The sequence below is a fragment of the Telopea speciosissima genome, chromosome 7, assembly GCF_018873765.1.
Source record: "Telopea speciosissima isolate NSW1024214 ecotype Mountain lineage chromosome 7, Tspe_v1, whole genome shotgun sequence".
NCBI classification, from domain to species: domain Eukaryota; kingdom Viridiplantae; phylum Streptophyta; class Magnoliopsida; order Proteales; family Proteaceae; genus Telopea; species Telopea speciosissima.
This window is the reverse complement of record NC_057922.1, coordinates 9,507,796-9,519,421: the sequence shown is the minus strand read 5'-3', so window position 1 is coordinate 9,519,421 and position 11,626 is coordinate 9,507,796. Positions and strand designations below refer to the sequence as shown.

At 36.8% G+C, this 11,626-nt stretch overlaps 1 protein-coding gene across 1 annotated transcript; it reads right to left on the bottom strand.

Annotated features, from left to right (window-relative positions):
• Window positions 1-2,283: 2,283 nt before the first annotated feature.
• Window positions 2,284-10,754, bottom strand: LOC122668188 (beta-galactosidase 6-like). The gene is made up of 19 exons (XM_043864782.1): window positions 10,587-10,754; window positions 8,737-8,832; window positions 8,525-8,637; window positions 8,255-8,321; window positions 7,668-7,760; window positions 7,432-7,575; window positions 7,240-7,334; window positions 6,975-7,083; window positions 6,589-6,673; window positions 6,383-6,501; window positions 6,084-6,251; window positions 5,288-5,469; window positions 4,841-4,929; window positions 4,477-4,586; window positions 4,248-4,361; window positions 3,916-4,020; window positions 3,084-3,229; window positions 2,584-2,944; window positions 2,284-2,493 (listed from the first exon to the last, which is right to left on the bottom strand). Exons 1-19 carry the CDS (start codon window positions 10,752-10,754, stop codon window positions 2,347-2,349), a joined length of 2,511 nt encoding a protein of 836 aa, XP_043720717.1. The 3' UTR covers window positions 2,284-2,346.
• Window positions 10,755-11,626: the final 872 nt, after the last annotated feature.

Here is an 11,626-nt window from a genome sequence, read left to right as displayed (position 1 = left end):
GGAATGTGGGCCTCTACAGATGGACCATAGTTCATAGTCCATAGTCCATTGGCGTATCTAGTGATCATAGAGTCATAATGTACGCAGCCTTACCCCTGTTTTAAAAGCTGACCCGAACTTGTGACAAGATATTAATTTAATCTAATTAAGTTTATATTTTCTGAAAAAAATACAAGTTATTTGTAGTTAAATTACTTAGGGTTGAGCCACTGGATTGCTATAATTTAGGGTAATTTACATATACCACCCCTGAGGTTTGACGAAAGTATAGTTTTACTCTCTAATTTTGGATAATTCTGTGTACTCCCCTAAGGTTTACAAATGTTAACACTTACATCCATTCCATCAATTTAGACTAACAATGTTAAAAATACAATGTGAACTAACAAAATTGCCCTTACAAAAAAGAAAAGAAAAAAAACTGCAGGTAGGTATCCTTGTAGGGAACACCGTGGTTTTGGAACACCCGGCTACAAGTAGTGGATCTCGCCAGCTTTGGAGGGGACAAAATTGCCCTTGCAAGAAAGAAAAAAACCTTTGTAGGTAGGTATCCTTGTAGGGAACACCGTGGTTTTGGAACACCCGGCTACAAGTAGTGGATCTCGCCAGCTCGGGAAGGGACTGCCTCAGGAGGTGAACGATCTTTGCAAGGTTTAGATCTCTCTTGGAGGTCTCGATCACTCACCTCTCTCTCTCTCTCTCTCTCTCTCTCTCTCCATTCTCAATCTCCTTGACGCACTCTCCCCATCCCCATCCTCGACAAAGGTCGGCTAGATCAAGCCCCCCATCTCCAATCCCAAGCACAGTCCGGCTAGAACTCCTTTCTTGTTTCACCAGCACGACTAGGGTATTGCTACTAGGGCTTGACGGAGTTGCGGTGAAGATCGGCATTTGCAGGGCTTATGCTCGGTAGTCTGCAACAGTGGTCAGCACCACTGTTGTTAGGGCTTTCGACGAGTTGTTTTCATTGTTTCCTCCGAAGGTTCTCCAATCTCGGTAGTCTACAGCGGAGGTTCACTAAGCTGCTTGGTGGTCTGATGCGGAAATCTTTGTTCTGATATTGAGACCTCTCTAGCTCTGTTTTGTGATTGCTACGAAGTGTCTCTGAGTTGCCCTACTTCAACGTCTCACTATCTATCAGAGATCTGAGAGTAAGGTGTTCGGGTTCTTCCCCTGGCTCGAGGTAGCTTGAGGTAGTGCTGCTGCCTGCATCAGCGTTAAAGGAGCTGGCTTGTGGACTTGTTGGATCTGTTGAAGCCGTTGGAGTTCCGCTCAACGTCTTCCCCTCTGATCTGTTGCACCATGTTGGGTTACATCTACTGTTGAGTGGTCAAACCTCAAGCGCTAAGGACTGGTTGCTATCTGCCTTTGCAGCTATGCAACTCATCTTTCCCAATCGATTTGGGGAAGATGAGTCGATTGGGGAAGATGAGTTGCAAGTGTTTTTTTTTTCTTCCTTGCAAGGGCAATTTTGTCAGTGTACATCGTATTTTTAACGTTGTCAGTCATAAACTGACGGAATGGATGTAAATATTAACGTTTGTAAACCTCAGGGGGATACGCATAATTATCCAAAACTGATGTGTAAAATTATTCTTTCGTCAACCTCAAGGGTGGTATGTGTAAATTATCCTATAATTTATTGTTATTCGTGGTTTTTAATGTAATACCTGTGTATGAAAATTTCAAAAAAATTTAAATGCATTCTAATAATCAATTTTTTATTAGATAGTATCAAAGAAAGGGATCCAAGGATCTTCCCAAGTACGAGTATTTCTGCCTTTTCCATTTACTTTAACCAAACCTTGTTTGAGCAGATTTCATCATTTGATGATGCTTTGCCAAATAAAAGAGGAACCTGGTTTGATAGACACATCTAAAAATGATTCATTAGCAAAATATATAATTTTAAGAAGAATCACCCATAAACGACTACGGTTCTTAACATAAGCCAACCCAACTTTGCAAGTAAAGCTTAGGTTGCGTTTGGTATCCATTATTAGAATGCATCCTAGGTGAATTTTGCATTCAAGTTTTGTGATTTCATATTCTTTAACCCAAGGCCACCTTCAAGTTTAGGTTTGCAGTGCATTCCCAACTCACCCAAACCATCAATATATATATATATGTACTTGTGTACGTAAAATTGTAAAATTGACCAATCATAAGATATCACATAACTGGTTTGGACAATTGGATCAAGAGTGGACCACCTCGAATTTGACCCGTTGACAACCCTGCTAACAATGCATAAAATTGAATTTCTAATTTATTTTTCACAAACGAAAAACATTTCACAGATACCTTAAGAAAATTGTTTTGTTTATTGCAAGTCTATACAAATATTTAAATTAAATTACTCATTGGGTCATCTAAGTTTCTAGAACTACATTCTGCATCCACCAATAGAGCTTTTGAGATGCCTGGACATGGATCTTTACCGAAACTTCTGATTGAACGGGTAATAGAACAATCTGCCTTTCCCAAACAAGCCTACAAAAAATTTTTAGAAATGCATTTAGAAAAAAGAAAAAAGAAATGATTTGGAAATAAATAAGAAAGAGAGAACAAACATGAACTTACCCTCTCCACAACTACTTTGGTATTAGAAGAATGACAACTCCCTAAAACATGATTTTCACTTTCACATCCATCAGCTGAAGGGTTCCCAAAGCTTGCAAATGAAATCTTTGAAAAGGCCTTTCCAGAAGGACATTCAAGCTGAACTCTTGGTCTCCTACCATGGTGTCTTGTATTCTTTCCCTTATTACTCATAAGCTCCGCCCATGGAGTTACTGGGCACAGATGGGATTCAGAAGCATATCCACACAGTTTATCATTTGATACAGTCTCCAAGGTGATTTGGAGAGGGTCACCACCAAATTCTTCTAATACCACTAGAAGGTTCTCTGAAGGTATGAGGAATGATCGAGGAACATGGTACCTATGGAATGAGATACAATTCATTAGCTGCAAGAATAGGAATGGTATGAGATGGATCTAATAACTTGTAAGACATGACAGTAGAGATCAACTCATGTACAATCTTCTGTATTACATAGCTAGAATTAGAAGTTACATACAATGTTTGTGAAGAATCTCCATTTGGGATGTGAAAGGAGGCCCAGTAGCGACCGATGCTTTGGCCATTAACCCAAGCTTCACCTTTTCCCATTGACCCAAGATTTAGGACTAAAGGATCATTCCCATTAGGTGTGTCAAAGGTTGTCTGAAAAAATTCCAACCAAAATCAGTTAATGAGAATGAAATACATAACTTGGTTTATTCAAATAAGAAACTTGTGGTTTTGTTTTTTAAATTATTAGTCATTTGAAAGGAAAAAGGTGATTTGGAAGATTTATGTGGCTTAGCAAGATTGCCATCGTCCATGGTGAGATGAGATCTACTTCACTATCAATGGAGATCTAGGGTAAAGCTGCTCGTCCTCATTTCTCTCTCAGATTGATTACAGAGAAAAAACCCTTGCTACAATATATAGTGAAACCCTATACCGACAGTTTACAGAAATACCCATATAGCCCGTAAAAAATTTCCTTGGGGGCAGCAGCCCCAGAATTCTCGCATGAACCCGTCAGTTCATCAAGGCCCCAATAACGAAGATAACACGCAAGGTGGGCTGATTCCTATGACCTCTTAACTGCCCTTCAGAATCAGCCCATGAATGCATGAGATGGAATACAGGACACCGTACCCGAACAAGTAACTAGGTGTAGTTTGCAATTATCAACGAATGCAGGGGTAAGGCTGAGTACATTATGACCCTACCCAGACCCCGCAGTGGCAGGAGCCTTGTACACTAGGTATGCCCTTTTTGCTGATCCACAATCTATTCAAACAGAAATTTCTTCATTTAAATCATAAAGAATTAAAACTAACTGAACTTAGTCGTCATACCTTATACCACATAAGAGGCTGAGTAGAGTTTCCAATGTTGCTCCACTGAACTTTATCTGATCCTTCATCATTATATATCTGTAACTGCTCTCCTAGTAGCCCCACCTACATGAATTTAAACAAGAAGGCAGGCTTCTTTTAATAAATAAATAAATAAATTGTTGCAACTATATGGGAAAAATTCATCATATTCTTGCTTCTTCAAGCTTGGGAAAGCTATCCTTGCCCATGTTATATAATTCACAACAACTAATTAAGGAATAGAAAAAAAATTAGTTTATTCTTACAGTAAAACACTTTTAATTAGCCTGAAGAGGGAGCAGAAAACTAACCGTGTATCCCCAGCTGTAGTTAGTGAAATCTTGAAAGATTGCTTCATTGTTGCTTTGATGAATCCTCACTCTCCTTAATCCTGCAACTCTACGCTCAAGATATGCTCCTGAATCCTTATGATTGTTTCCCATTGAGGAAAAAGTAAATTTTATATCAGTAAGCAAAAAAAAAAATATTGTAAATTTCAAGTGAAAATGAGAAGAGGAAAATTTGAGAGAGAATTAGTACCGGCAAGCCAACCATTACACTTAATAATGAAACATTGTTCATCCCATTATTAAGTGAAATTGAAGTATTCAGATTTGAACTCACATTGTCATGACTACCATGTGCAGATCCTAATGAAAATAAAATAAATTTCAGTAGTTAAGAAATCCAAGATTATGTGGTAAACCAAAGTATGAAATTTCTCTATAATCTAGGGCCCTATCAAAAGCTCAATCAGCTTGTTTATGTAGAAAACGCGCGAGAACCCCCAAACCAATGCAGGAAATTAATGGAAATCGCAAATAACAATCATACAGTCGCACACAAAGATTTCATCTGCTTTTATTCCTAATATAACGTTCAGAATTTTATTTTGTTCACTTACCTACATATAAGTTGTTGACAAAAGCATGAACAACATGGCCAAGGGAGTTGACAGAGAGACGCTTATCACCAGACGAGTCACGCTGAAAGCTGCATTGTTCCCTCAAATAGTTTAGGCTATGTTTCGATGCCAAGAAAAGAAAAAATTCAAAAAAAAAAAAATGAATTTGAGGAGAGAGATAAACACATAAATCAACCATTGCATCATCATGGTTTTTATCTTATTATTTTTTTCTTTTCTTGCCTTCCAAACATAGCCTTAGTGATTGAAAGTAGTCATTTTTTTTCTTTCGAAATTCACCAAGAAAATAAAAAAATAAAAGAAGGATTAAATCTGTCAAAAAGTTGAGTATAAGTTAATGATCACTTTTATTTGTATAACTACTTTTTAATGCAAATATTATCAATAAAACAATTATTTTAAGATTTTAATTAGCAGTTAATTTACCTGAAAGTGTACCAAAGATAATCTGTCTTGTCCTTAGTTGTATTCATATGCTCCAACAGTTTATCTGCTTTTATTGATGTCTCTTCATAGTTAGGAATAACATCCTGGAATGCTTTCCATTGTTCAGCTGAGTTGAAAGTCTCGATCAGTACTGTTGATCTTGTACTATACTGAGAGCTAACCTGTGGAGGAGTAATGAAGAAGAAAATCATTAAAGTACTAATTAGAATTTTTAGTAAATGATTGAACTCATGAACAAAGAAATTTTATTTGTTTTTTAATGTTTAATTGAAACTGTTCCATGATGTTAGATATAAAAACAGGCTCAACAGCTTAAAATGTGACCATTAAGTCCAATAGAGGTCTTCCTCATTATATTTCTGTTTTAATAAAAATAGAAAGAAAATGGAAGTTTTATTGGAAAAAAGAACAATCACCATAAGGTTTTAAGGTATATGGAAAACATAGATGATGTACTGTGCAAATACTAATTTTGGAGCACAGATCTCACTTTCCCTATAAAATATATATAAGTTGGAAAATTTGCATCAATGAAGCACAGGCATTTCCAAAAAGCATTTTTAGTGTAATTCTATTCCTGAACTTCCTAGAAGTAATGGACCCTAATCTTATGTTTGGTTTAAAATGTCATATAACTCCAATCTGGTTTTGGTGCATGTTTGGGTTCAAGACCAGGCCAATCCACTTAAGAACTGGGTCAAGAGGAAACCAGTCTGATCATCTTGGTTCCCAAATTGTGTGTGGGGAGAGAGAGAGAGAAAGAGAGAGAACTCACCTTTGCAGTGTTGAAGACTTCATTCTGGCAATCTGGCAAGATACTAATTGATTCTCGGGGTAAATTGTAAGATTTATTTTGAAATGTCACTGTAACACTACTACTTAAATTATTGTTCACAAGAAAGGCAGCACATTCTCCTGATGATTTACCTTGGAAAACATAAGCCTGAATTAAACCAAATTTGTCGATGTTATTAACAGTCAATATGAATGTTAACTGAAGAAACAACTTCAGGAAATCCTAACAAAAATAGAAAGACAATTAGGAATCATAAATCTGTCTTTCTATGTTCTTACCTCTTGTGATTCACCTAGAGAGAAATTAGTATATGTACCAAAAATTAAAGGTGTAGAGCACAACTTTATCGCAGCATGTAATTCCTTGAGATGGCCCCATTTTGGTTGCCTAATCAAACCTACATTATACACAAATCAAATAAAGCCATCAGTTAAAAAAAAAAATGGAGATGCATTATATGAACAGAGCAAATTGTTCCACACACCATACTCATCAAGGGGAGCTTGATCATAATAACTTGTTGTCACATATGCAGAGCCTGTCCTTCCAAAATTTGTTCCACCATGATACTAGATTACAAAATTACACCATTAGGCACATCTTTGATCTTAGAATAAGCTAGTGGTTCATAGTAGGTCAGCAGATAAATACACAGGGATGGAAAATTTTAGCCCATCATGTCCAAACCAGCCTAGTTTCCTAGGGATTGGTTTGGCTGAATTCCAACCCATTTTACAATCAGAATGGCTTCAAATTGACACTAACAGAACCTCTTCTATGCCCTAAGTTTCAACCTTGAGGTTGAGTTTGATCCTTGCAAGTAAGTCTACTCGAAGATCTTAAGAATATTGAATAACCAAATCACTGTACCATGTAATAGTTCACATAGCTTCCTTTCTTTGCAGCAATGAATAGTGCAACATGGAAGGCAATGTCTTGAGCAGACCTTATGTATGGTTTACCACCAAATACTTGATAGCTTCAAAAGTTGGGAAAAAGAAAAGATGTGTTAAACTGTTAGTTTGGTTTCAGAGCTTGAAACATTGATAGTATAACACAAATTAAAGTGTGATGCTTATTCAACAATTCATGTAATCCAATAAATTAAGGAGAAACAGGTTTGATAAGAACATACAAGGATGTCCAGTTTTCTGTCCATATAGATGGCTTATTAGGTGAATTGGGTCCTGCAAATGTTTGTCCACAACTCATTCCATTGCATGAGTTGATCTGCAAAATGTAGATTTATAGAGTTAATGAAAGTAGTAAACCAAAAGTATGGATGGGTTAGCATCATGAACTGAACTGTTCAATAAAGTAAACTAACCACTGGATCAGGGGCATCATCTTGTTTGCACATCACCCATGGAACACCAGTCTTAAGCCCCACTGCCATTTCTGCAGCCCAGAGAACATAAGGTGGTCCTTTTGCGTGAAAGGCAGCTTCGACGTTTTTGTATTCGTTCTCTATCTACATAAATTCCAATTCTTAAGCCATGAGAGATCATTGGAAGAAGATGCATTGTCTATACTGTGATGAAGTCCATTATGTCAAGGCTTTACCTGTGACAGAATAATGGGTCCTCCTTGAGAAGCATAGAGGTTCTCTGATTTCATCAAGTTTACTATCTTGGTTGTAAAGTTTTGCATGTAAAACTGCACAAATGAAAGAAATGTCATCTTTGGCAAAACAACTGTTGTTCAGATACTTCTTATTAGTTAGACACAGGGAGATGGGAAAGTGGGTTATAGATTCTGAAGGGTGTTTGGTTCTGGTTTGGCCCGGTTCAACTAGTGTTACATATCAACTCAAAACCAGATGGTTCAATTGACCAGTTGTTTTTTTTATCTTAAAGTCATGAAAACCAGCAGGTTCTTATATGCTTTTTAACCAATTTTGACTGGATTTTTACTGAAAATCTGGTTCGGACCCAAACCGGCCAGTCTGGTTCAGTTAGAACTGTGATGGGGACCGGACCCAGAAACAGGGTTTACCTTGGCAGTTAATTAAGCAATCTAGAGAAGAGTTGTGTTACTCAAATTGTGAGATTATTTGATGCTTAACTGATTTGAATTAATTACCTATGAAGATTAGAGACAGAAACAAAAGGGAAAAGAGAAATGACTGAGACTGATAAGGGAAATAATACCTTGAAGGGCTCGTTATCAGATCGATAAACAATACCTTTAACGTCATGCAACCAGAACGGTAGTCCTCTGCACCACCAACAAAAATACTTAGCATGATTATGGGATCAATTCCTAAATTTTCATCTCCTAAGAAAAGGGGAAATTAACTTCTGCAATTCCCCACCCGGTCTAGTTCCCTAGTGCATGTAATAAAAGGGGGTGGACCCCACCCGGGCAAAGTGTTCGGGTTGGGGTGGAATAGTCATGATAGATCAATCGAGGTTACGCACCCATAAGTCCATTCAGCCTCGACGAAGGGTCCGATCCGAAGGGCTGCATAGATGCCTTGTGCTTGGATTTCCTTGATGAACCTCACCAAATCTAATCTCCCTTCAAAATTATACTGCATAAACATAAACGTATTTGACCTTTAAATTCTTACCTACCCCATATGTATTTATGAATGGAATGAACCAGGTTTCTTTTTATTACCGTAGCTCACCTGGCCTGGTTTAGGTTCGTGTTGGTTCCAAAATACGTATGTTTGTATCACGTCTATTCCACCTTCTTTGGCTTTAGCGATCAAAGATGGCCACATCTGAAAATTTTCATTTCTCATCACATTATCTCATGGGTGATTTCTACCAAAAATAAAGACAGTCCACAGATTAATGCTAATTGAGTACTATAGCTCACTCTACTTCGGTAGCCATTAGAGGTAAAAAAAAAAAAAACAGGTTGGATATGAGTTGAATCATAACTCTGCTCGGTTAGCCTAATTTGGTTTGAAGTTATACCCAAATTTCAACAAATATGGAGAGAATGTAATCTTAGGAGATGGACCTTCAAATCCCCTAGATTGGGGAAATCATCTACTATGAAGTCACAATTAAGATTAATCACTCTTTCAGGCCGTGGGTGGACTCCCCAAGGAATCACCACATTGCTTCTTCTTGGAACATCCCTATTCCTTCTATGAGTCCAGCTCATGACCCACAGGATGGATTCCATCGTGACGACTGTGAGCCATTTTTGTATGCTCACGTACGTGAACGTGAGCCCAACTCCCCTTCTATTACCCCCTCATTATCATTTATTATTCATAAATTTTCATTTTTGTATTTATGTTACTTGTATAAAGTAGGAAAAAATTTGCATAAAAATTAATTTGAGAATATTTAAGAAAAATTGACAAAATTTTTGTAATTTGAGATTGGAGATTTTCTGTTTTTGTTCCAAATACTAAAATTCCAAAAATCTTGATCCATTTAAAACGTTATCAATTGTACACAACCCCTACTGTCATAGAGCAGTAGAGCACAAGAGTTTGAATTAATCAAGTCAGGACGAGATGGGCTTTCGGATAAAGACTCTACAGGTTGTTGTGAAATGCGATCACTGAGCCCTTTGACCCCATTTAGCTGTTTGGGCTGCTACAAGTAGGGGTGTAAATGAATAGCCGAAATCCGTTTTCGTATCTGTGTTTGTATCCGTTTAGCACTATCCGAATCTGTTTGAAAGCTAAACGGATGCGGATACGGATAGGCTATGGCTATCCAAAAAGTTATATTTACATGTAAAAGGATAACATATCTGATCCGTATCTGTGTTCGAATCCGTTTAGCACTATCCGAATCCATCCGAAAGCTAATCGGATGCGGATACGGATATAGTACTATCCGAGTCAAATTCGATCTGTTTACATCCCTAGCTACAAGCCGTTTTAAAGAACTCTAAAATCTTAGGCTATGTTTGGTATACATTCTCAGAAGTAGATTTTGGGTCTAGAACACGTTTTGAAGCTTGATTTTTTATTTTTTTTTGTTTCAAAATGCGTTTGAACCCTAAATGCATACCAAACACAGCCTTAGAAATCGGATATCTAAAAATAAAATTAGGATAATTAATTCTGAGATATCATCACAGCACATCATCAGGTTAGGAAGCATGTGATAAAGTTAAGATTTTTTATGCCATTTTTAAGGTCTACGTACTAGCTCTCTCCCCTAGGTTGAAAAGAACCATCTACTTCTTGTTTGTCTGATCAAAGAAGATGAAAAAGAGAGCATGCACCTATAATTCTTCCTATCAATCAAACTATTTAATTATACCCTCATCATCAATCAATTAATAAAAGCAAAATGTTTAAAAAAAAAGTTAAAAAATAAATAAATTGATTGAATGTTCACACAGACAACCATGCCATTTTGATATATTGTGCCAAAAACATGTGATCTCTTCTCAACAATATCTTACCTACCCAAAGGAAACGAGAATTGAGTGGTTCCTTTCCTTCTATGATCTCCTGGTTAATTATAGAGAAAGAGAGATTATGGAGTATTAATTAATTACCTCAGGAGTGCTACGAGGATAATGAATAGAACCAGAAAAGAGAAGCTGGTGTTCTCCATTGATGATGAGAGATCTTCCATCATAGGTGACGTCGTCGGCTACCGCTCCTCCGATGACTGCCGCCACCAAAACAATACAACACAACCACCATCTGATTACTATTGCCATTATCTCTTAGCCCACCTACTTAACTCTCCTTTTGTATATTTATACATAATATATCAAATCCATCCTTTCAGACACCAGATAAGCAGCTAGCTGTGTCTCTCTTTCATATTCTCTCCTTTCTTTCTTTCAAATACATCCTTTCTTAATATATATAACTTATATTTTCTGTGATATATATAATTCCAATTAAGTTAATAATGATTCTCTAATTTGATAGATTTTATGATATGGGTTTGATTTGCTTTCCTAAAAGAGAGAGAGAGGCTTAAAGCCTTAGATGTATGAAATAGAGGAAGTTAGAAAGAGAGAAGCTTAAGGCAGAGAAGTTGCTCTTGCGTTGCACGGCAGCTTCGTGTTTATTGTATATAGTTGCAACGGTTCTTAATTTCTGGGTGGGAAAGAAAATTAAATTAAAAATCTCATTAGAGAGTTTTTTTTCTTTTTGGGGGGTGAAATAGAGACTTAGAGTACCCGTGAACTATAATAATCCAAACTTAACGTTAAATCAAACAAACAAACTTAAAGACTTAAATCACAAAAGAATGAAGAATCCTAATCAATTCGCTTCTTTTATCAGGTGGCTCTGAGGTGTATACTTCGCTATGCGTGTTTCACTTTCATTACCTTAAATCATGGATCTTCTTAATTGTTACATATAAGTAACCAATCCTCATTTAACGTCTAGGCATAATCTTCCACCTTCGGCGTATCAGCAGAAATAAAGACATTAAAATTAACTTAAGGATCCACCTTTAGCATTGCCATCGGCATAAAACCTCCAACTAACTAAGACAAAAAAAAAAAGAGAGTAAAAAATTCTCAATCCTAAAATCTGAATATGAGGATTATTTTTTCCATTGAAAAAAAGGGGG